The sequence below is a fragment of the Dromiciops gliroides genome, chromosome 1 (assembly GCF_019393635.1).
Source record: "Dromiciops gliroides isolate mDroGli1 chromosome 1, mDroGli1.pri, whole genome shotgun sequence".
Classification (NCBI taxonomy): Eukaryota; Metazoa; Chordata; class Mammalia; order Microbiotheria; family Microbiotheriidae; genus Dromiciops; species Dromiciops gliroides.
In genome coordinates this window covers 97,206,096-97,229,939 of record NC_057861.1, presented here as the reverse complement: position 1 = coordinate 97,229,939, position 23,844 = coordinate 97,206,096, and the positions used below count along the sequence as shown (strand labels likewise).

Sequence of the window (23,844 nt, the reverse complement as noted above, 5' to 3'; positions counted from 1 at the left end):
ACTTAGACATTAACCACTCTTTGGATGAGCAGTAGACCATGTTTTTCCTAATATACCAATGGGAAGATCAATGTTTATTAACTTTCTTCTATCCTTGATCACAGAATATTAGGACTTATAGTTAGAAGTGGTCACTGACTGCAAACCTTTTACAGATGAAGAAACTGAGTCCCAGAGACAGAAAGTGGCTTGTCCACAGTTGCACGGGGAGGTGTTACAGTGCCCTAGATTTGGATTGAGATCTGCATCTGAAACTATGTATGTGACCCCAGGCAAGTCACTTGACTAATTTTAAGTTCCCTGAACCTGCAGGACCCTGCAGGAAGTTAGACTAGATGACAGGTGAGGTCTATCCATACTCTATAGTCTATAGAACTCCATAACTGAAAACCTGGGTTTTGAACCCAATCCATCGACTCCAAGTCAAGGTCTCTTTCCACCCATCGTGACTAATTTACAAACACACTCTAAGCCATTGACTTTGCTCTTACTGCTGTGTTTTCAACCAAGGAATTTGTTTCTCTGTTGGAGTACTTTCATTGTTCAGTTGTTCCAGTTGTGTCCAACTCTTCACCACCCCATTTGGGGGCAAAGATACTGGAATGGTTTGCCATTTTCTTCTCCAGATCATTTGACAAATGAGAAGACTGAGACAAACAGAGATAAGTGACTTGCCTAGGGTCACATGGCTAGTTGGAATTTAGATTTGAACTCATGAAGATGTCTTACTGGTACTCTATCTGCTGTATCACCTAAGTACCCCACTGAGGCGCTCCATCAACTTAAAAGCGAACATCCCTTTGAATATATACTGCCAAAGCTTTAGCTGAGAATTTGTCACCAGGACTTGGGCAACTATTATACATTGAGTCCTGGAATCCTTGAAAGCCCAGGCTTAGAGAGGCTCTAGAGATCATTCAGTTCAGGCCCCATATCCTTAGGTAAGAAAACTGAAGTTATAGATTCAGCGTGGCCTCTTTTAGCCCATCTAATTGGATCATAGAAAGTAAACAGAAAAGCAAGAGGACTGTGTGACTCTGGGCAAGTCACTTAACCCTCATTGCCCCACCAAAAAAAAAAAAGAAAGAAAAAAGAAAGAAAAGCAAGAGTAGTAGTCTAGGCTGATGGTGCCACTAGCTCATTGTGTGAACTCAGGAAAATCACTTTATCCTCGTCTGTAAAATAGGGTTGGGGGGCCAAAATTAATAACCCCTAAGGTACATTTCACTACACATTATGTGATTTCTATGTGGCTTACCCAAGATCATATGTATATCTATTCTTTCCTTTTTCTCAAAAGAAAAAAAATCATCTTCCAGTCTCAAGAGATTCCCTTTAGTTCAAGCATCCCCCTAATTTGGTGCACATGTGTAGGGAGATCTGGCCTCCCTCCACTATCACCACTCCACCCCCTCTGCTATCCCCCCAACCCCCACAATCCACTCAAGTGGCTACAGAAAAACAGAATAAGACACTTACCAAGGAGAAGCTATTCTCAGGCAGCCAGGAGGACTCTGCTAGTGCTTGCTGTGACATTGCCAGTGAGTGACTGGAGAGCACATTGGTCAGGGACTTTGCCCACAGGCCCCAGACAGCCACCTGGGGATTTCACAGCCCCAAGGAGAGAAAGTGATGGAGCAGATGTTCTTGGCTCAGAGCAGGGAGACTTTCAGGTCTTCAGGACTGGAGAAGGCCAAGTAGACTTTACTTAATCCATACTAGAGGCAAGCAGTCTTCCCCTGCTGTGGTGCATAAAATTATCCAAAGAAAAGCAAATCATAGAAGCGCTGGTTAAAGTGCCGCTGTGACCATCCCAAGACCAGTTTCTGAACCAAAGTGCAGTCCCATCCTCTGCCTTCCCCTCTGCTCTCCTCTGCCCCCTGCCAACTTCATTGTTCTGCCAACTTTGGGAAGGTGCCACCCATGCCTTTAGCCTAAAACTAGAACCAAGACTCCCGGTCCCCAAGTTCTGGCCACCTTGCCCTGTTCAAAGAGGGAGAAGGCCCACAGTCATCCCACTCCGGCACAGACAGGCAGAGCCCATCAGAGTGCATGCCTGCACTGAACAGCTTTCTACCAGACCCAGACTGGGGCTGGAGGGGGGTGTTAAAGCCTGTGTGAAGACCCACAGGCCAGTGAGCATCACTTCACAGGGAGCTGGTGCCTAATGAATCCTGGCGACACAGAGAAAAGTTAATTACCTACCTGCTGAGCATCAGGGCTGCCTGATTTGCCTCAAAGAGCTCACTTTCCTTGGAGGGGTCTTTTTATCTGAAATAACAGCTTCCTATTGGAATTCTTGATCAGCTGTTGTCTGTGTGGTTGGGCTCTCTCCTCTTTCTATCTCCTCTCTCTCTCTCTCTCTCTCTCTCTCTCTCTCTCTCTCTCTCTCTCTCTCTCTCTCTCTCTCTCTTATCCCTGCCTCCCCCCTCCTCTTTCATTCTCTCTCGCTCCCCTCTTTCTCTCTCTTGCTTGCCTGTGAAATTGACAGTCTGCCTACATTCATTTACATGATGGGAAGCGGCTTTCTTCCCAAAATGCGCTACCTTTTCCCTCCAAGAGCATCGATCTGAGGGAAAGGGAAACAGATCCCTCTCACCCCCTCAGGCTGAGACAGAGAGTGGACCTGATCCCAGCCCAGGCAAGAAGGGGCGCAGGGGTGAGGAGGGAGTTCGGGGAGCAAGCTAGAGCTGCTGGGCTTTGGGAAGCAGCTCCTGGCATGCATGTGGAGCTGTGGGGCTCGCTCTCCAGATTCAGCACAGCAAAAGCTGTTGGAGAGCAGCTCTCCGACGCCTGCTCAGAGGCAAGGAGAGCAAGCTCACAAAGTTAGTGTAGTGTGAAGGCAATTCCTGGAAGGAAGGAAATGCAAGCCAAGTGAAGGGATGCATCCTACTCTTACCTGGTGCCCAATGGATCCCAAGCGACTCCACCAACAGCATCCTCTGCCAGGGGTGATGCCCTCGAGGGGGGCTGTGGAGGGGAAGCAGGTATGTTTAATGCAAGAACTGCCTTACCTGCCAGATATCTCCAGGGTGGACTGGCAACTTACCACTTTGACAGGTGAAGGCCCTTCTTAAAGAAACCCGGGACAGGAAACTATCATTTGGCATCCTGGACCCAGGGACAGAACCAGGACTCCTGGGGCTACCTCAGGAATTTGGGGGAGGGGGTATTGCATACACTTACAGAGCTGTTAGAAGATTCCAAAGTTTTGGATCAGGGGCACTAATCTCTAAGATCCTCGATCTGCTTATATGTAAAATGGGAGAAATGATAATTAGCACTCTCTACCTCTCATTCTCTGTGAAAAAAGCACTCCACAAGCCTTAAGAGGTAAGTTGAACAGGCTTTGCTTTTTAAGCTCCCTTCCTTTCTGTTATCATTGCAGAATCAGATTCATCCTCACATGTCAATCCTGAAAGACAATCAATCAATGAGTACTTAAATGTTTCCTAGATATAAGGCCCCGTGCTAAGTGTTGTGGGGGGAGGGAGCAGTCAGGTGGAATACCAAGATGTTCAAGATAAAGTTCCTGCCTTTGAAAAATTGACAGTCTAGCAGGGGGAAATGAGACATCTGCTCCCAGAAAAATAACTAGTGATACAAAATGGTAAATGCCCACCGAGTAACACTTCATATCACCTATTGACACCTTTTGGCTCAACTAGTGACTCCTTTTGGCTCACCTTGTGACAGTTTCCAGCTCATCTAATGACACTTTTCATAGAGCACAGACTCTGGCGGGGGTGGAGATGCGAGGGGAATCTCAAAAAGCACCCATTCCAACTCATACCAGAGCAAAAATATCCTGTAACATAGAGGACGGTTTGAAGTAAGGGAACCCCCACTAATTCCTAAGGCATTCCCTTACACTTTGAGATGATTGTAAAAGTTAGAAAGTTTGTTTTTCCCCCTGTAACTTATGCCTATTGTCTCTCATTTTTCCTTCTGGGGCCAAATAGAATGAGCCTATCCCATGTATTAAGTATTGAAGGTGTTCAGAGAAGGGAGAAATCAATGTAGGCTGGGATGTGCAGAAGGTCTCAAGGAAGAAGGGGCATTTTGAAATCACCTCAAAGAGTGGACAAAGGTGTAGGCACAATGAAGCCTAAGGTACTCCTGGTAGTGTTGGAGAAGGGGTCTACCAAGGAAGCCATTCTAACTAGAGCAGTTAGAACATCCTAGTATAGAGAGAGGTAAGATTGGAGAGGTAGGCTGGAGGCAGCTTACAAAGCACCTTGAGTGCCTGGCTAATGAGTTTGAACATTACCTAGTACGATGCCAAAGTTTATCCAGGTCACCTTCTGCAGAAGGCATCACCTTCACTCTGTGCTTCCCTAAGAATGAAATAAATAGCAGGCTAGAAAGGACCTTCTAGTCCTTGGGTCTAGCACCCCACCACACACACGCACACACACACACACACACACACACACACACACACACACACACACACGCTTGTTCCCCTTCCCTTCCTCGAGCAGGACTGGGTTACCTTGTTTTTATAGACCTCTAGGGGAAGAGATTCCTAGTCTCTCTTGGCAGGCAATTCCAATTTCCACACCCTCTCAGGTCCTTCATTATGTCTAACCAGACCCCTTCAGTGTCGTCTAAATAATGATAATAACAGTAACTGACATTTCTATAGGACTTTAAGGCTTACAGAGCACTTAACACACATTAACTCCTTTGATTTGATCTAAAGCCCATTTCCTCTTCTTCTGCCATCTGTGGAGGTGGAGAAGAGCCAGTCAGCACCCGTCTCCAAATCACACTGAGGATACTGGAAGGTAGTGACAAATCAGCCCTTAGCTTTTGCCTCTCTAGACCACAAGGTCTCTGACACCATTAAACTTTCAATTCTATTTAATAAATATTTAGTGATCACTTGCTGTGTGCCCAGGGCTGTGTTAGAGGACCTGCTTTCTAGCCTCATTGCCCATCTCTTTGATCATTTGTTCTTTTCTGCCTCCCTTAATATGTGGGGACATCAATAGGACCAGGTTACTCAGAGATGGGCCTCCCCTATGGCATAAATCATTTTTGTCTTTGATTTTTGTGGGGAGAGGACTGCTGTCATGGGTTTTCTTCTACAAAAGTCTTCCTATGTTGCTCTGACATATTGTGGAGGTTCTTAGTGGCTATGTCAAGGGAACATAGGTTCTAATATGTCATTCCAAACTAGAAGTACTTCTGCTCTGGGTCCAGAAATGGACTGTGGTTTGAGAACCCACTTAGTTAAGCATGAAGTGGCTCATATCCAGAGAGCCACCCACCAGGGTAACTTTTGAGGACCATAAATATGTGCAAATATCATCTCCTAATGTATGGCCTAAAACATGGAGGACCCCAAACACTGCATGTTTATTGAGCAACTGAGCTGTGCTCATGTGCCTCTGTATGTATGAATATCTTTGTGTTCCTAGCCCACCCTTAATTGTAGGCAGACTAGGAGACCACCCATATACTGTGAGTTTTTTTAATTTAAATTTTTTTTTTTTTTTTTGGTGAGGCAATTGGGGTTAAGTGACTTGCCCAGGGTCACACAGCTAGTAAGCGTTAAGTGTCTGAGGCTGGATTTGAACTCAGGTACTCCTGAATCCAGGGCCAGTGCTTTATCCACAGCGCCATCTAGCTGCCCCCATATACTGTGATTTGAAGGGTGCCAGTAAGTCTCCTTCAATACCTGAATCTCTCTCCTACTGACTCTGACAGAGTACATAAGATTCCACCATTAGAGAGTCATTCCTTTGGGTTAAGATTTTGTTTCTCTTGGAATCCAAATACTCATTATCATCCATCAACAACATTTCACAATAGATTAGTTTACTAGCTACCACCATTGGAGGATAAAGAGCAGGACTCTGAGAAAAATAGAACATGGGGAAGAATAGAATTCCCAGCGGAATATTGCAAATGGAGGGGTGGGTATGCCATGTAGGGCACTGATTGAAGAAGGGACTTTCCTATATTTGATCCTCCCAATATCCCCGTGAAATTGGCTGGGAAGGTATCTACTTTCTATTTTAAAGATGAGGAAACAAAGGCTGAGAGGGTTGAAATGGCTCACAGCTCATGGTAAAGACCACATTCAGATCCATGTCCTCTGACTCTACATCTGTGTTGATGGCTCGGCTTCTTATCTATGTCTCTTCTAATGTCTTTGTATTTCATTAATGTTTTCCGTTTTCCAATGATGTAACCCTGTAAGATGTCAGATTGTCAGGTATTTGAGATCTTCGTTCCTAATACCCATCATTAGACTCTCCTAACATCTTGCCTACCACTCTTTGTGCCTGTTTTCCATTCTATTAACAAAAGTAAAAGTTACTGGTTTCCTTATGGAGTAAGGGAAGTATTGGCAACAGGGTCCTATAGATTCAAATAGGAGAAACTTTCCCTTCACCCCACTCCTATTTTCTCTACTTCATCCAAATTTCTGCTTGGCTGAGGCAGAAAATTGTTCCACTGTTGGTTACTGACAGCCTGTCTGGATGGATACTGCCAACACAGGGTATCCACCAGCCCTCTAAGTATACAACATGGTCTTTTGGAAAGACTTGGGATTTGAGACCCAGGGTACTACCCCATCTGCCACTGGGACATAAGGGTAAAATTGTGTTAGTTCTGTGGACCTCAGTTTCCTTATTTGTAAAATGAGGATAATAGTAACCCCTTCTCTGCATCTCTTTCTGGGACTATTGCCAGGATCAAATGCTGTGATATCTGTTAAAACATTTTATAGACAAGAAAGCATTTTTAGTTTCTCTGCACATGAATCATAAGGCCAGTGAACCCTAGAGGAGTGGCATCAGCAGCATGCCAGGTCTTCCCATTACCATCCTTTTCCTCAAGAGATCATGAACCCTTTAGCAAGCACCTGCTCCATGGTTGGCAATGTCTATGCGTTGTTACAGGGGTGAGGGGAGTTGAGGTAGGGGAAGCTATTCCTCTGTCCTTATCCTTCTGATCTCCAACTTGAAAGGTCTGTCTTGTATGGGAACCAAAACTAGCAATTTTATAGTGTTTTAAGGTTTGTAAAGCATCTGATCTTCACAACAGCTTGGGGAAGTGGGGGCTAATAGTATCCCCATTTTACAGTTGAGTAAACTATTACCTAGAAAAGTTAACTGGCTAAAGTCACACAGCTAGTAAATGTTTGAAATCATATTTAAACTCAGGTCTTCCGGGCTTCAAGCCCAACTCTATCCATTATGCCAGTCTAGCCCCCAAATCAGGAAGATCCAGGTCCTACTTCTAGATCGGCCAATAATAAGAATTGCAACAAGAACATTAATAATAATAGCATCTAGCATTTATATAGAGCTTTAAGGTTTGTGAAGTGTTTTACCATGTTATCTCATCTGATATTAACCAAGAAGCTGTGTGACCTTGGACATGTTGCTGCCCCTCTTGGAGCCTCAGTTTCTTCTTCTTTCAAATGAAAGAATTAGTCTAGAACACCTCCAAGGTCCCTTTCAGCTTATCGTGTTGCTAATTAATGGCTCAGTCCCTCTTGGTGGGAGCAGAAAAATCAGTCCCAATGAGTTCATACCCGGAAAGCTTGTCAAAGGGAACATTATTGTTCTCAGAATTAATTAAAGATAAAATCATGGGTAGAGCAAAGAGCTTTCTAATCAAGCCCCTTGAACAAAGCCCAAAGCAGCTTTGCTCTCGTCCAGAGTTAGCAGGAGCCTCATTTCTCCTTGGGGGTCTGACTGTTGCTATTCCTTGAGGTCTCATTATTTGGGAGGGGGTGCTGATTGGCAGACATCTGTGTGCCGCTTGGTGTTTTCTTGATGTTTCCCAATGATTTTGATTTCTCTTAGGGTTCTATTAATAGCAGGACTTAAACATTCACACGCTCACAGAGAAGATGTGCCAGTGTCTTAATGATCCTTTTATAAACCACAGTCTAAAACAAAACTCCTGCCTAATGCAGATACTCCTCATAATTACAGCTTGAGAAAATCATAGCATTGAGTCACGTGGGAATCCTGAGGAAGGGCCCGCTGACTGCCTAATTAAGCCAGCAATGGCATCTGTGCTCCATCTCGTTGCCAGGCATCAGTCAGTCAGGCTATCTGGATTTCTCCTGTTACTGAATCTGTGCCACCCCAAAACTTCCCCATATGCCCCTCTGTGACAACAGGCTGGGGCTAGCTCCCTCCCGACCCTTCACTTGCACAGCTAATGCCCCCCTGCATGGAAACCTAGGCCTAGAATGAACCTTAGCTACTGGGGTTCTCTAAGCAGGGCTCTGGGGAGGTTCTTCTTAACAAGAATCATTAGAATAATAATCAGACTTAGGCTTCAGTGCCTCGAGGCAGCATGGTACAATGGGAAAGATTACTGAAGCATCTGTTTGACCCAAGGAAAGTCATGTCCTGTCTCTAGGTCTCTAAAAATGAAGGGGTTGAACAAAGTGACTTCTAGGTGGTTTTCAGCTCTAAATCTATGCTTCTGTGATTTCACTGATTGCCCTACAATAAACCTAAATGCCAATTCCTCCACACCATTCTAGACAATTTTGTGAGCTACTGTGGCCAAAAAAAAAAAAAAAAAAAAATTCCATCACCTGTTTAGTTTCCCTTCTGGTAATGATTCTCATTGAACTTAGCTAGGTTGGTCCTCAGATGGCAGATGAGTCTCCTACTAGGCTTGATCAGGTTTCTCCAGCATTATAGAACCTGCCAAGCTTTATGCTCTAGTGGCATAACCTTCCAGAATACAAGGTCACCTCATGCATCCCAATGATGCATCAAAGTAAGATTTTAGTGGGGGTAAAAAAGTGTCATTGTTTTCATTTCAATTTAACAAGTATTTTAAGCACCTACTGCATGCCAAGCGATGTGTATTTATTGTGGTTCCTAAGAAATCCATCATATATATTTGTTAAATTATAGAATCTCAGTGGTGGGAGGTACCTTCAAAGTAACTGAATCCAATTCATTTCTAATATCTGATCTGGGAATGTCCTCTACAACCCCTCTCACAAATGATCATCTGTCTTCTAGGGACTGTTTCATTCTTTGTCTCTTCAGTGCTCAGCATATAGTAGGTACTTAATAAATGCCTATTGATTATTCATTGACAAATATCTCATTAACTTTTAAGGTAGTGCATTTCACTTTGAGTCATGTCTAATTGTTAGGAATTGTATTGAGCCAAAATTTGTCTGACTTCCTGTAACTTCTACCCTTTGACCTGAGTTCTGCCATTTGAATTTAACTGAACTGAAAGCAAAAAAGAAATCAGGTGCTTTCTTTGCCAAGGGCATTGCTGGTGCATGACTAGCATTTTATGCCATTTTTATGTTACCCCAAGCTTTAGTTTTGCAATTTCAAGCTTTAAAAGGCACCTTGCTTTCTTATAGTGCATAAGCTTTCTGAAAGAACCACTGTTTATTTCATATGCACAGCTGTCTATATATGTACATATATATATATATGTTTATTAAATTTAAGAGAAGACTTAAGGGTCTTCAAGTATGGGAAGAGCTATGTATGGAAGTATGGACGTATGAGAACTGTGTAAAGAATTGTGATTTGAGGTGTGATAGCAGGTCGTATAATTTTCCTTTCCCCACTCCCTTTTCCCCTTTTCCTTAATTCTACTAATCTTACTTGTGTTTTTAAGTTTGTTCTTGTTAATAAACCCTGTTTAGTTTTTGAAAGAGGCTATAAATCTCCTTCCTTTCCCCAATATTGCGGCGAGCCGCCTAACTAACACTCCCCAATTAAAATTTGGCCCCTACAACTGTCTTCAAGTATGGGAAGAGCTATCAAGTCATGAAGAATTAAACTCACTCTGCTTGGCCCCAGAGGGCAGAATAAGAAACAATGTGTGGACATTGCAAGGAGGAAAACGTAGGCACCATATATGGAAAAATGGTTTAACCATTCATAGGATCAGAGATTTATTTCTGAAAGGGACCTTAGATATCAAAGAGATGGTTCAGTGAATAGAGTTCTGGACCTGGAGTCAGGAAGAAATGAGTTCAAATGTGGTCTCAGAATTTTACTAGTTAAGTGACCCTAGACAAGTCACTTAACCTCTGTATTGCCTTAGGTTCCTCCTCTGTAAAATGGAGAGAGTAATAGCATCCATCTTCCTGAGTTATGATGAGGATTAAATGAGATAATATCAGTAAAGCACTTTGCAAATGTTAAGACACTTTTATATGTGGTTATGATTATTATTATTATTAATATCATTATCAACTAGTCCAACCCCTGCCCCAGGTGAGGAGTGTAAGGCCCAGAAAGTTTAAATTACTTGCCCAAGGTCACACAAGTATAAAGGATTTTAAATCACATACTTTGACTCCAAAGTTACCTATTTTCCATAGCACTAAGGACCCCTTCTCAGAATATTTTTTTATAAATACATAGGATGAAAAAAAAAAGAAAAAATACATAGGATGGCAAAGGAAACTAATTATATTGATTTTTTTTTTTTGGTGAGGCAATTGGGGTTAAGTGACTTGCCCAGGGTCACACAGCTAGTAAATGTCAAGGGTCTGAGGCCGGATTTGAACTCAGATCCTCCTGAATCCAGGGCCGGTGCCTTATCCACTGCGCCAGAAACTAATTATATTGAAATTAAAATATTATTTTTTTCTTCCATCTAAGTCCATGGTCCAAGCCCTTGAAATCTATCTTAACTGGAGATTAAGAGCTTCTGCTTTTAACAAATACTTGCTCTGAGATTGGCAATCTTTATATGTCGTTTTTGGGGTTAGAAAGGGAATCTATCATTTTTTTCCCCTTAGAATGGGTTTTGGGACTCTAAACCACAGGATGAGTATCAGATGGGGGTGCCGTTACTTTGTACTGATGTAGCCTCTCTTTCACAGAAGCATAAAGTAAGGCTTCCTGGTACATATGTAGATGGCATAGAAAATTCCCACATTTTAGGTGCATTGCTTAAATGTGTACGATTCCATGGAAGAGTGTAAGATGAGTCTGAAAAGAACAAGCATTGGCTGAAAAGCTTTGGTTCCATGTGGGCCAATGGGAAGCATGGGAGCACGGACCCTGGCCCATGGCCAGTGCATCCCTGTTCTTCAGATGAGCTCTCGACAAGCTGGGATAAGATGCTCAGATGTGGATTTTCCTGCTGAGATTCTCATGACAGATTGGGGTCAAGGACTGATTTCCTCCTTTGGCTACAGCAAGGGAGGCAGTAACAGGTGTTGGCCAGACCTGAGATCAGATGGTTTCCTTGGCTCCATCACAGGCTGGCAGACAAGCAGGGAGGGCCTAGCCCAAGTCTCATCTCCTCAGTGAAGCTTTCTCCAATCAAAGGGACAAAATGTTGCCTAAATTCAGAATCATAACAAGATTGATGGTGGCTGGGTTCTGTCATAGGCACCCATATGGAGAGGTAGCATTTCATCACTGTGTCTGGAATTCTTCTTTTTACCCTTGCCTCTTTCAGGTGTAGGGAAGAAGGTGGATTCTGGGAGAGCGTAAGAGGGCTAGTAAACATTAAGGGAGGAGAGAGAGGGAAAGGTCTGCTGCCCTTCCCAGTACGACTGCTCTCATGGTCAAAATATCTCCCAGGGCCCATCTGTGCAGCTGCCACTCCCCACCTCTTGCTCTTTCGCCAAACTGAATTTGATCCAAATGATGGGGCACCTTGTTGCGGCTCTGACTAAATTCACATAACTAGTTAGTGGTAAAGTCAGGACTACAACCCATGACTCCTATTCTTAATACCATGCCAACATGACTCTTAAGCCCCTGAACCCCTTGTGGGAAGTTCTAGGACCTCCTGAGAGTAGGAGCTGGAAGTGGAGATCTGGAATTACCCGGGTACTGTTCATTTTGTTTTAAAACGCATAAAGAAAAAAGGGGCATTACAATTTTTGCCCAGGCTCCAGATGTGGTGCCTGATAAAGCTAATTGCATTTGGTGACAGCAGACATCTCAGGGAGTTATGGATTACTTGGGTCTAACCTGCTCTTGTCACAATCCGGGAGTCTTGAGGAGTTGTCACCAAGAAATTACGAAGTAGATACAAGAGATGAGAAGACATGGTGGCCGAGGGAATAGAGAGATGGCTTCAGAGTCAGTAAGATTAGGTTTCAAGTTCTGTCTCTGATGGAGGCTAATTGTGTGACTCTGGGCACATCACTTAACCTCTGAGACTATAAGTTGTAAAGATCTTCCTGATCTGAATTGGTGGAAGGAGTTCTTCACCAAGGACTCCTTAAGCAATGAAAATACAAGACTAGTCTAGATAGGCAGACAGAGACAGACAGACAGAGGGTTGTTGTTCTTCATTCTTGAAGAGAATCAAAATGACATCCCTCTATTGCGGTTAAGATATTAGTATGTCTCACTGTGACTGACCAGAGCAATATGAACTGGAAAGGCTCTTCCACAGGTTGGGCACAAATAGTCCATGTGAACATCTGGGGCAAAAATATCTCTAAATCTGCTCATCTCATGTGTCTTTTGAGCTACTGAAATTCTGCTGTGCTCATACAGCACAGCACCTTCTTAGATGTCAGTATGCAATGCTGGATATTCCTGTGCCAGTGTCTCCCATGTCTCACAATAAGTTCCAAAGTTCTTCAGAGAAACTTTGAGAGTGTCCTTGCAAAGATGGGCAGATATAAGAGGCAAACAGATTAAGATGATTTTCCCAGTCGATAAGCATTTATTAAGTGCTAGGCACTGGACTAAATAATGGGAATACAAATGAAAAAAAAAAATCTAAAACAGTCCCTGCCCTCAAGGAGCTTACATTCTAGTGGGAGAGACACAATGTCTATAGATAGGGACCTACATGATACATACAGAGTAGATGGAAGGTTACCTTGAGGGAGGGGGGGTGGCCTAAGCAACTGAGAGGTTTTTTTTCTTTTCCTATCTAGAATCCTGAAATATTAGATTCACTGGCTGGTAATTCCTCTGTAAAAGGAGAGATTGTTCCTGGCACCAGCTTGGAGATTAGTATGTCAATTCTGTCCCAAAGAGTTATCACTGATTCTTTGGGATAAAGACACATTCTAGCTTGTGCTGGTCCTATGTTGATGAGACAGCCTTCTGAAAGTATGCTTAAGATCATATTGAAAAAAAAAGATCATATTGGTGGGCAGCTAGGTGGCGCAGTGGATAAAGTACCAGCCCTGGATTCAGGAGGATCTGAGTTCAAATCCAACCTCAGACACTTAACACTTGCTAGCTGTGTGACCCTGGGCAAGTCACTTAATCCTCATCACCCTGCAAAAAAAAAAAATCATATTTAACATTATAAGTAGAAGTACTTTGGAATTGTATCCACTCTCCTCATTTTAAAAATAAGAAACTAAGTCTCAGACCCTTGAGAATTGCCCAAAGTCATACTGTTAACCAGCAACAGAGATTTGATTGAGGTAACTAGGTGTCAGTAAGTCTAGAGCACTAGACATGAAATTAAGAAGACCTGAGTTCCCATTTGGCTTCAAACACTTACTAGCTGTGTGATCCTGGGCAAGTCACTAAATCTTTTCCTTCCTCAGTTTTCTCAAGTGTAAAAAAAAAAATGAGGATAATAATAACACCTGTCTCCCAGGGTTGCTGTGGGGATCAAATGAGATAATAATTTGTAAAGTACTTATCATAATGCTTGGCACAAAACAAGCACTTAATAAATGTCTGTTTCCCTCTTCCCTTCCTTTACCTGATGCCTAGTCTAGTTTTTCTTTCCACTATACTGTGGTAAAAATTACTTGTGGTAAAGATTAATATAAAAAATTTAGCTGAATCTTTTATGATCCTTTATGAACTAAAGCTCAGAGGCTCCTTTTCTTATTGGCCTGGGACATATAAAGGAAAGTATAAAAGGGGGAGATTAATGCTCCATATATCCAATTTTGAATCTCACAATACTATGTCCCTGATGATTAATGACTGTCACCTAAAGTGGTTCACCAAGGCTGACCTACCCATGGCATCTTCAAGGTTATGTATGTGTGCCCAATCTCCTTAAAGCATATGTTTTATTGGATTCATTTTATGTATCTAACTGCATCTCTATATATACATATCCACAGATGCATCCTGTATGTAGGGACATATAGACACACATATTATTTTATATAATAATAGCAAGCATTTATGTAGCTATAAAGATTTTCAAAGTGGCAGCTACATGGCTTAGTGTATAGAGTGTTGAGTCTGGAGTCAGGGAGACTCATATTCTTGAGTTTAAATTCAACCTCAGCTACTTCTTAGCTGTGTGACCCTGGGCAAGTCACTTCACTCTGTTTGCTTCAGTTTCCTCATCTATAAATTGAGCTGGAGAAGGAAATGCCAAGCCTCTCCAATATCTATGCCAAGAAAACCCCAAATGGGGTCACAAACAGTTGGATATGACTAAAAATGACTGAATGAAAATGAAAAAAAGATTTTCTAAGCGCTTTATCTCGTTTGATTTCCACAATGACCCTGTGATGTAGGTGCTATTATTATCCTCTTTTTACAGATAAGAAAACTGAGACCAAAAGATATTAAGTGACTTGCTTATGGTCACACAACTAGTAAGTGTCCATGGCTGTATTTGAACTAAGGTCTTCCTGACTCCAGGTTCAGCGCCCTATCCACTAGAACACTTAGCTATCCAAGTGGAAAATAAGGGAGGAAAGAGGGTGTGTGAGTGACTAGATATCCTCTGAAATCCCTTCTAGGTCTAAATCTGTGATTCTATAATCCTATATCCCTACTCTTTAATTGCTCTGGATTGTCAATTAACATCCTAAAATGAGGTATCCTGAAATGAACCAAATTCTCCATCTAGACGCACTGTGACATGCGAAGGTTGGTAGGAGTGTCACCTCCCTCTTGTCCCAGCTACTCATTCCCTCCACTTTTTTTTTTTTTTTTGGTGAGGCAGTTGGGGTTAAGTGACTTTTCCAGGGTCACACAGCTAGTGTCAAGTGTCTGATGCCGGATTTGAACTCAGGTCCTCCTGAATCCAGGGCCGGTGCTTTATCCACTGTGCCACCTAGCTGCCCCACTCCACTTTTTTAATAAAATGATTGAGCTAAGATTATATCCCATTTAAATTCTAGCTGAAGGAAATTCCAAGATTAGAAAAACTAATCAGACCAGGGGTCTGTTAAATGTAGTCAGTTGACAGAGGGTATGGGAGCTTTTAAATTAGACTATTTCAATTCAGGTATTTCATCATTTTGCCCTTTTTAAAAAAAAAAAATTTTTTTTTTCAGAAATTTGAAGAGAGTCAAGGCAGAACCAGTAGCAAAACAGCCTTTTACCAAGCTTTACAGAATTCCCTGGGCGGAGAGAACTCAGACACTAGGATTGAAGCTGCAGCGACATGGTATTATTCCCTCGAGCATTCAGCTGAAGATTATTCCACATTCTCCAGAGCACTGGAAAATGCTACCCGGTAAGAAATCATCGGAAGTGAGTTTTTATTGACCATGGTTTGTTGTCAAGTAGATTACTTCTGTGATCATCATGAAACATGAAGGTGCTAGGTTTTTAACTCAAGTTTTGGGTTTAATTATGATTATTGTTTGGCAAATCTCCCTTGTACTAGAAACAAGACAGTCTGTTATATAGTGGGATACAACTGAAATGATAAAGTCATAGAATTTCAAAGCTATAAGGGCCCTTATAGAGTGATCTTTCAGCCCAACCTCCTTTATTCACAGAAGAGATGGGAAGGACTAGAGTGGAATTGACTTGCCCAGGTTCACATGGTTAATTAGAAAGAGCTAGAGGGGCAGCTAGGTGGCACAGTGGATAAAGCACCAGCCCTGGATTCAGGAGGATCTGAGTTCAAATCTGTCCTCAGACACTTGATACTTACTAGTTTTGTGACCCTGGGCAAGTCACTTAACCCTAATTGCCTCACCGCCCCCCCCCAAAAAAGAGCTAGGTTAAAGGAACTGAGTTATTCAGCCCGGAAAAGAGAATTAGGGGAGGAAGGCAGGGATAAGATATTTTAAAGTATTTGAAAGATTGCTATATAATCAATAAATCAAGTATTTATTCAGCACTGTATGTCTGGCACCTTGCCAACTTCTGAGGATACAAAGACAAAAAAAAAAAAAAGAAACATTGCCTGCCTTGAAGGAGCTTATATTTCAGCAGATGAGAAAACATATACAAATAGAAACAGATGCATAATCTATACAAGGCAATGAACTGGTCTTCTGCTTAGCATTTCCTTCAGTTATGTAAAAAACATTATTCAGAGAAGAGGACCATATATTTTGCCAAATTACCAAAGGGGTTCATGACATAAAAAAGTCAATAGCTCCTGTTTGAGTCCAACCTTTTATTTTTACAGAATAGGAAACTGAGGCCCAAAGAGTTTAAGTGACTTGTGGAGCTTGGCACAGGTGGTCAGTAGCAGAGGCTGGATTTGCATTTAGGTCCTCTTACTTGAAATTCAATACATTTCCCTGTACACTAGTTCTCAGCAGAAGGTTAAAAGCTACACTCTATGTTCTCTATTGGAAGAAGGGAAGTATGGGCTATAGTTACAGCTTCTATGGTCAAAAGTTAAAATTTGAAAGTATCATTTCATTTCTTTGGAAACTTTCTACATACATAGAATTAAACCCTCTTTGTACCTATAGTTCCATTTAAATAAAATGCCAATAAAATGCGTTTGTCCACTAGGAACTATTGATGTACCTTCTCTCTCCTTACAAGAGCAAATTCTCTTGTCTTAAGAGGCCCTTCAGGGAGGGATTGCCCAAAAGTTCCCTCTTCTAAGATACCCACCCTTCCTTTCCTGATGTATCTGGGTAAGAAGATTTGGATTTCCTTCTGCATCTTCCATCTTCTTCCTCTTCCTCTCCTCCCCCAGTCATTTTCTCTCCTACCATGGTTCACCCTGGTCTCTGATCAAAATGGGAAGAATGCGGTTATGATTGATTCAACATCCAGTAAATTTGTTTCCACTTTCAGGAAGCTCATGGTTCCCCTTTTGCTCCTCTACTCAGCCAGGCCAAGGCCAAGCTATAATTGCTACAATAGTTGATGGAGGAAGAAGTGGTTTTAGATGGTGGCAGGTTTTGACAATCTTCCAGAGACACCCAGGGGTGTCACAATCTCCACTCTGAAAGTAGATCAATCAATCAATGATTACATGGATGAATATGGGAGTAAAGGAATATAGGTATAGGAGTGGTACCACTCCTTGATATAGAAGAGTTGGAGATAACACACTTCAATTTTTGCTAAGAATCAGTGCTTGGCACAGTAGATAAAGCACCACCCCTGAGTTCAAATCTGGCCTCAGACACTTAACACTTACCAGCTGTGTGACCCTGGGCAAGTCACTTAACCCCCATTGCCCCCCTCCACACGCACACAAAAGAAGCAGTGCTCAATCTTAAAACTTTTTTCCCCTCCAAGTATTAGTTTTATCACAGGCAACACAAGTGGATAGAGCTCTAGAGTTCAAGTTAGGCTGGGTTCAAATTCTACCTAAGATTCTTATTAGCTTTGTAACCCTGGGAAGGTCACTTAACCTATCTCATCAGTTTTCTCATCTGTAAAATGAGGGAGTTGGATTTGATGCCTTTAATAGCCCTTCCAGCTCAATATCTATGATTATATGAAATCATCTTTTGGGACAGCTAGATGACACAATGGACACTAGGCCTGAAGTCAAGAAGACCAGAATTCAAATACACCTCAGGGGCAGCTAGGTGGCACAATGGATAAAACACCTTCCCTGGATTCAGGAGGACCTGAATTCAAATCGGTCTCAGACACTTGACACTTACTAGCTGTATGACCCTGGGCAAGTCACTTAATCCCAATTGGCTCACCAAAAAAAAAAAAAAAATTGGGGGACAGCTAGGTGGCACAGTGGATAGAGCACTGGCCCTGGAGTCAGAAGTACCTGAGTTCAAATCCAGCCTCAGACACTTAACACTTACTAGCTGTGTGACCCTGGGCAAGTCACTTAACAGTGAGGCAATTGCCTCACTAAAAAAAAAATACACCTCAGATGCTTACTAGCTATATGACCCTAGGCAAGTTAGTCTATCCTGTTTGTCTCAGTTTCCTCATCTGTAAAATTAACTGGAGAAGGAAATGGAAAACCACTTCAGTATCATTACCCAGAAAATCTCAAATGGGGTCATGAAGAGTTGAACACACCTGAACAAAGGTAATTCTCATAACTCACATTTCTATATTTTACAATTTTGCAAACCACTTTCCTCATTATAAATAGTCAAGGTAAGTAACACTATAATTTTTTTTCTCATTTTAGAATAAGTAAAATGAGGGGCAGCTAGGTGGTGCATTGGATAGAGCACTGGACCTGGAGTCAGGAGGACCTGAGTTAAAATCTGGCCTCAGACACTTGACACTAGCTATATGACCCTGGGCAAGTCACTTAACCCCAATTGCCTCACCAAAAAAAAAAAAAAAGAAAAAGAAAAAGAAAAGAAAAGAAAAGAAAAGAAAAAGAATAAGTAAAATGAGGCTCAGAAGGGAGAATGACCGACTCAAGTTACATTTTTGGCAAGGATTAGAGCTGGGACTGCTTCCCCAATTCTCTTGATAACTCCAACATTCTTTCCAACACACCACACTGCCTACTGGGGATCGCCAAGGTTGCCAACATACTGAGAGGTCTTAAAATATCTCCTTGTGAAAGAGGTTTCATATAACATGGCTTCCCTTGATTCTAAAGTCCTTGAGAGCAGGAACTATTTTGTGCTCTTTTTGTATGCTCTGCCCCCCACATACATTTGGGATAGTATGTTGCCCATTATAGGTGCTTAATAAGAGCTTCTTAGATTGGTTTGGTTTAGTAAATAAGTAATAGCAACACTGGCCCAAGAATCAGTACACTCTAGGTTCTAGACCCACTCTGACATTGGCAGAATTGGCTGAATTGCCTTTTTTCTTTTGTGAGCCTCAGTTTTTTCCTCCATAGCATGAAAAGTTATCTACTCCCAAGTTCTAAAATATTTTGTATTCATGTCATGGTATTATTATTTCCCATAAGTAGTTATGGCACATGGATTGTCTAAGCTGGAGTTATGTCAAGAGTCAGGACACTCACACATGTGAATGCTATTGACAGAGTGGTATACTTACTGAGGCCAATGTGCCACAACACAGCCTTTGGGAGCCTCTGGTCCAGGAGTTATCATTTTCTATGAAACAACAGGTAAAAATGAAAACTTGTTCACATATAACTTGTAGGGGAAGACAGTGAGTGCTGCATAAGAAGAGAAGGTGATCAGGGAATGTTGGGGGATCAAAGAAGGCTTCAGAGAGGAGGTACAACTAGAGTAGATCCTTGAAGTATGGGTAGGATTTGTCTAGATGGAGGGAGCTGGAGATGGGCATCTTTAAAAACAAACAACAAAAAAAACCAAGGGGCAACTAGGTGGCACAGTGGATAAAGCACCAGCCCTGGATTCAGGAGGACCTGAGTTCAAATTCAGCCTCAGACACTTGACACTTACTAGCTGTGTTACCCTGGGCAAGTCACTTAACCCTCACAGCCCTGCAAAAACAAAACAAAACAAAACAAAAAACAAATATAATTCCCTTAAATTCAAAAAAATATCTGTTTGACCCTGGTTGATAGGAGTGATCCTAAGCCTAGATTAAGTATGGTCCTTCCCTTATGGAGCTGACAGTCACACAGGGCATTTTACAGAAGAAAAAAGAGGTACTTTCCCTGAAGTCCACAATATTCTTTATGGTCAGTTTCTGAAAAATCTAGCTAATGAAATATGGGGAATCTCCAATGTCAAAGTTGCACATGATTCTCATAAATACAAATGGTCAACATGTTCTGCTGAAGAGAAAGTGGAGTTTGGAGTTCATCAAAATGATCTCATGGCACTTGAAAAGTAGGATCATAGAATTCAGAGCTGAAGAGGACCTTAGAGATCATTTTATCTAACCTCTGCATTTTGCAGAGAAAACTGAGGCTTAAGGAAGTTAAATGACTTTTTTCAGGTCACAAAGATAGTGGTAAGAAGAATAATAACAATAACAACAACAACAAACAATAATAAATTAGTGTACATATAGTGCTTTCAAGTTTACAAAGTGCATTGCAGGCACTAATTCATTTGACCCTCGAAACAACCCTGGGAGGTGGATGCAACAGGTATCATTATACCAATCTGACAGATAAAGAAACTAAGGCACAGACATTTAAGTGACTTGCCTGTGGTCACACAGCTTATAAGTGCTAGAATCAGTATTTGCACCCAGGTCTTCCTGACTGCAAGTTCAGGACACTATTATGCTAAGCTGTTTCTTAGGTAGTAAATGACAGGGTCAGAATTCAAACCCAGTACTTTTCTTTTCTTTTTCTTTTTTCTTTTTTTTTTTTTTTTGCGGGGCAATGGTGGTTAAGTGACTTGCCCAGGGTCACACAGCTAGTAAGTGTCAAGTGTCTGAGGCTGGATTCAAACTCAGGTCCTCTTGAATCCAGGGCCAGTGCTTTATCCACTGTGCCACCTAGCTGCCCCCAAACCCAGTACTTCTAACTCCAAATCTGGTACTCTTTCCCATGTGCCACACTGAAAGTTTATGAGATTATAATCCTGGGACTATTTATGACTGACCTTAGACAATTCATCCTCTTCTAGTTTTATAGGACTTAGATGTAAAATGGAATTCATTAGCACTGAGTCATGGGATTTGGAATTGACATGGATACAAGTAATAAGTCAATTACTATAGAATGGTATCTCCATGAATCCAAAGCTGAAGGTGAGGTGCAGCTTTAGGCCAAACTGGAAGGAGGCAGTCAATGTACATAATCTGGGCAAGAGGCAGGTTTTAGGGATGTAGACGGAGCAGATGGGCATAGCAGAAATAGGGTTCCAGACATGAGGGAAGAGAGAATTAAATTCATATAAGTAAAAAGACTAGGAACATTATCTCCTGGTTCACACACCAGGACCACCACAATTTGACTACTGATCCAGGACAAGAGCCATCTGAGCCTGGTTTTAAACACTCTTCATGGGCTATGTAGATAAATGATAGCAGGTATGTGTATCCCATGAGTCCATGGGCACTTGTGACTATTGATTGTAACTCAGGGAGAAAACTAGGTTCTCTGGGAAGTCTCCCTGTGTTCTGGAAGGGATTTTACCACTGCCTTCTTCCTGAGTCCCAGAAGTTAATATTGATTGGAGTACAATTCTCATAAAATATTTTCATCTTCACATGTATCAGAGCTATTGAGTTAACTAGGGGTTAGGTACAATATTTTTTTCTTTTTTTCTTTTTACTTTTTTATATATAATTTATTTTTCTTAATTACATTTTAAAACAATTTTAACAGTTTTTCATTTTTTTTTCAAATTACATGTAAAGATAGTTTCAACATTCACTTTTGTAAGATTCTGAGTTCCAAATTTTTCTCCCAGGCCAGCTAGAAATCTGATAGTGGTTATACATTACAGTCATGTTAAACATATTTCCACATTAGTCATGTTACAAGAGAAGAGTCAGAACAAAAGGGGAAAAAAACACAAGAAAGAAGAAACAACAACAACAAAAAAGCAACAACAAAAGTGAAAATAGTATGCTTCAATCTGCATTCATACTTCATAGTTCTTTTCTCTGTATGTGGAGAGCATTTTTCCTTCATGTGTCTTTTGGCATTGTCTTGGATCATTGTATTGCTGAAAAGAGCTAAGTCTTTCACAGCCGATCATCACACAATATTGTTGATACTGTGTACAATATTCTCTTGGTTCTACTCATTTCACTCAACATCCAAGTCATGTAAGTATTTCCAGGTTTTTCTTAAATCCAGCTGCTTATTGTTTCTTACAGCACAATAATATTCCATTATATGCATATACAACAACTTGTTTAGCCTTTCCCCAATTAATGGACATCCTTCAATTTCCAATTCTTTGCCACTATACAAAGAGCAGCTATAAATATTTTTGTACAGGTGGGTCCTTTTCCCTTTTTTATAATCTCTTTAAGAGATAGATCTAGTACTGGTGTTGTTCAGTCAAAATGTATGTACAGTTTTATAGCCTTTTAAAAAAATTTAAATAGAACTTTATTTTCCAAAACCTATGACATACATAAGTACAGTATTAGAGGAATCATCTCACTCTGGTACTGCAGTCAGAAACTCGAAGGGATTTTAGAAATCATCTGGCCCAACCAACCCATTTTAGAGATAAGAAAACCAAGGAACAGAGGGGTGAAGTGATTTTTTTTTTCCCCAATATAAAATTAGTAGCAGAGCTTAGATTTGAACAGAGGTCCTCCTTTAGGGTTCTTTCCATTGCACCAAGATGTGCAATGAAAAGTCTGTTGAGGGGCAGCTAGATGGCGCAGTGAATAGAGCACCGGCCTTAGAGTCAGGAGTACCTGAGTTCAAATCCAGCCTCAGACACTTAACACTGTAGCTGTGTGACCCTGGGGAAGTCACTTAACCCCAATTGTCTCACTAAAAAAAAAAAAATCTGTTGGATGAGGAAGGAAGTCCTTCATTTGAATTTTGATCCAGACACTTACTATTGCAATGAATGACAATGGGCAATTTATTTTATCTCAATAAGCCTTAGAAGCATTTATCTAGAAAATGGGAATAATAAAGCCTGTAGATAATAGGATCACATATATCAATCAATCATGTATCTATTAAGTACCTACTATTTAAGTACTACTATTATGTATGTTCTTTGTAAGTTCTTTGCAAACTTTAGAATATTACATATAGGATAAGTATTATTGATTATTGTTTACTCAGTTCATCAGAGCCCAGATTCTATTATGACTGGGAATAATCTTGGTGATTGACATAGCTTCCATTTTTGAGAAAAAAGAAGAATCTGGAAAAGAGACAATAGAATGACAGTGGAAAGAGTAGTGGCTTTGGGATCAGAGGTCCCCAGTTCAAATCACACTTTCATTGCCTATTACCTGGGTGACCCTGGACAATTTCTGTCCTTTCTTTATGCCTCAGTTTCTTCAATTGTAAAATGAGGGGGATTGGGCTACATAATTCCTAAGGTCCCTTCCAGCTTTACATCGAACATATGATCTTTCCAGGTCTATCTTGTAGGGAAATTGTACACTTATTCCAAGTATCCTTTCCATAAGAAACTATGTTACACACACACACACACACACACACACACACACACACACACACACACACACACACACACACACATACACACACCATGGAAAATGCACCATCTGGCTCATTTTACCAGGCCAAATCATGTGGATTGATTTGTTCTTCCCAAGGTATAGGTAACACAGCTATAGACTGGCAGGAATCCAGAAAGCCTGAGGGGTGGAAATCTAGCAATTTCAAATACTCTCTGTGATACCGGGAGGTGATCAGAAGTGGGAAGGCTGAACACTTTCTGAAGGAACCCCCTGCTGTAACCAGACATGTCTATTCCTGACCCCCTCTGACTCTGTCTTACACTTTCTCAAGCCTTGCTGCATTTGCTCTCACCATGACCCACACATTTCCTCCCCTCCTCTCTCCTTCTGTCTCACTTGTAAGTGCCAAGGGAAGAAACACCTTTTAAGGACCCCAGTACAGCCAAACAGTGTACGAGTCCCCATTTGATGGACATCTGCTCACATCGGTGAACACAACAATATACCCCTCAAGCAACCTATCTGACGCATCCAGACAGGCGTGAAAATGAACTGATGGGAGTGGCAAGCCACAGGGATGGATATAGTCATTGGATCGTCTGAAAACTCCTCTAGTTTCTCATATCTATGTACCTGTAGATACACTACCCATCCTGAAAGGTCCATTTCAGTTAGCCATAAAGCATTTTCTATGTGCTGGACACTGTACTAAACACCAGAGATACAAAGA

At 41.5% G+C, this 23,844-nt stretch overlaps 1 protein-coding gene across 1 annotated transcript in view; it reads left to right on the top strand.

Moving 5' to 3' along the window:
- The window catches only part of TG (thyroglobulin), a 395,662-nt gene that overhangs the window by 345,561 nt on the left and 26,257 nt on the right, over nucleotides 1-23,844 (top strand). Inside the window, 1 exon segment of the mRNA XM_043991635.1 lies at nucleotides 15,221-15,402. Coding sequence (XP_043847570.1) covers nucleotides 15,221-15,402 — 182 coding nt within the window.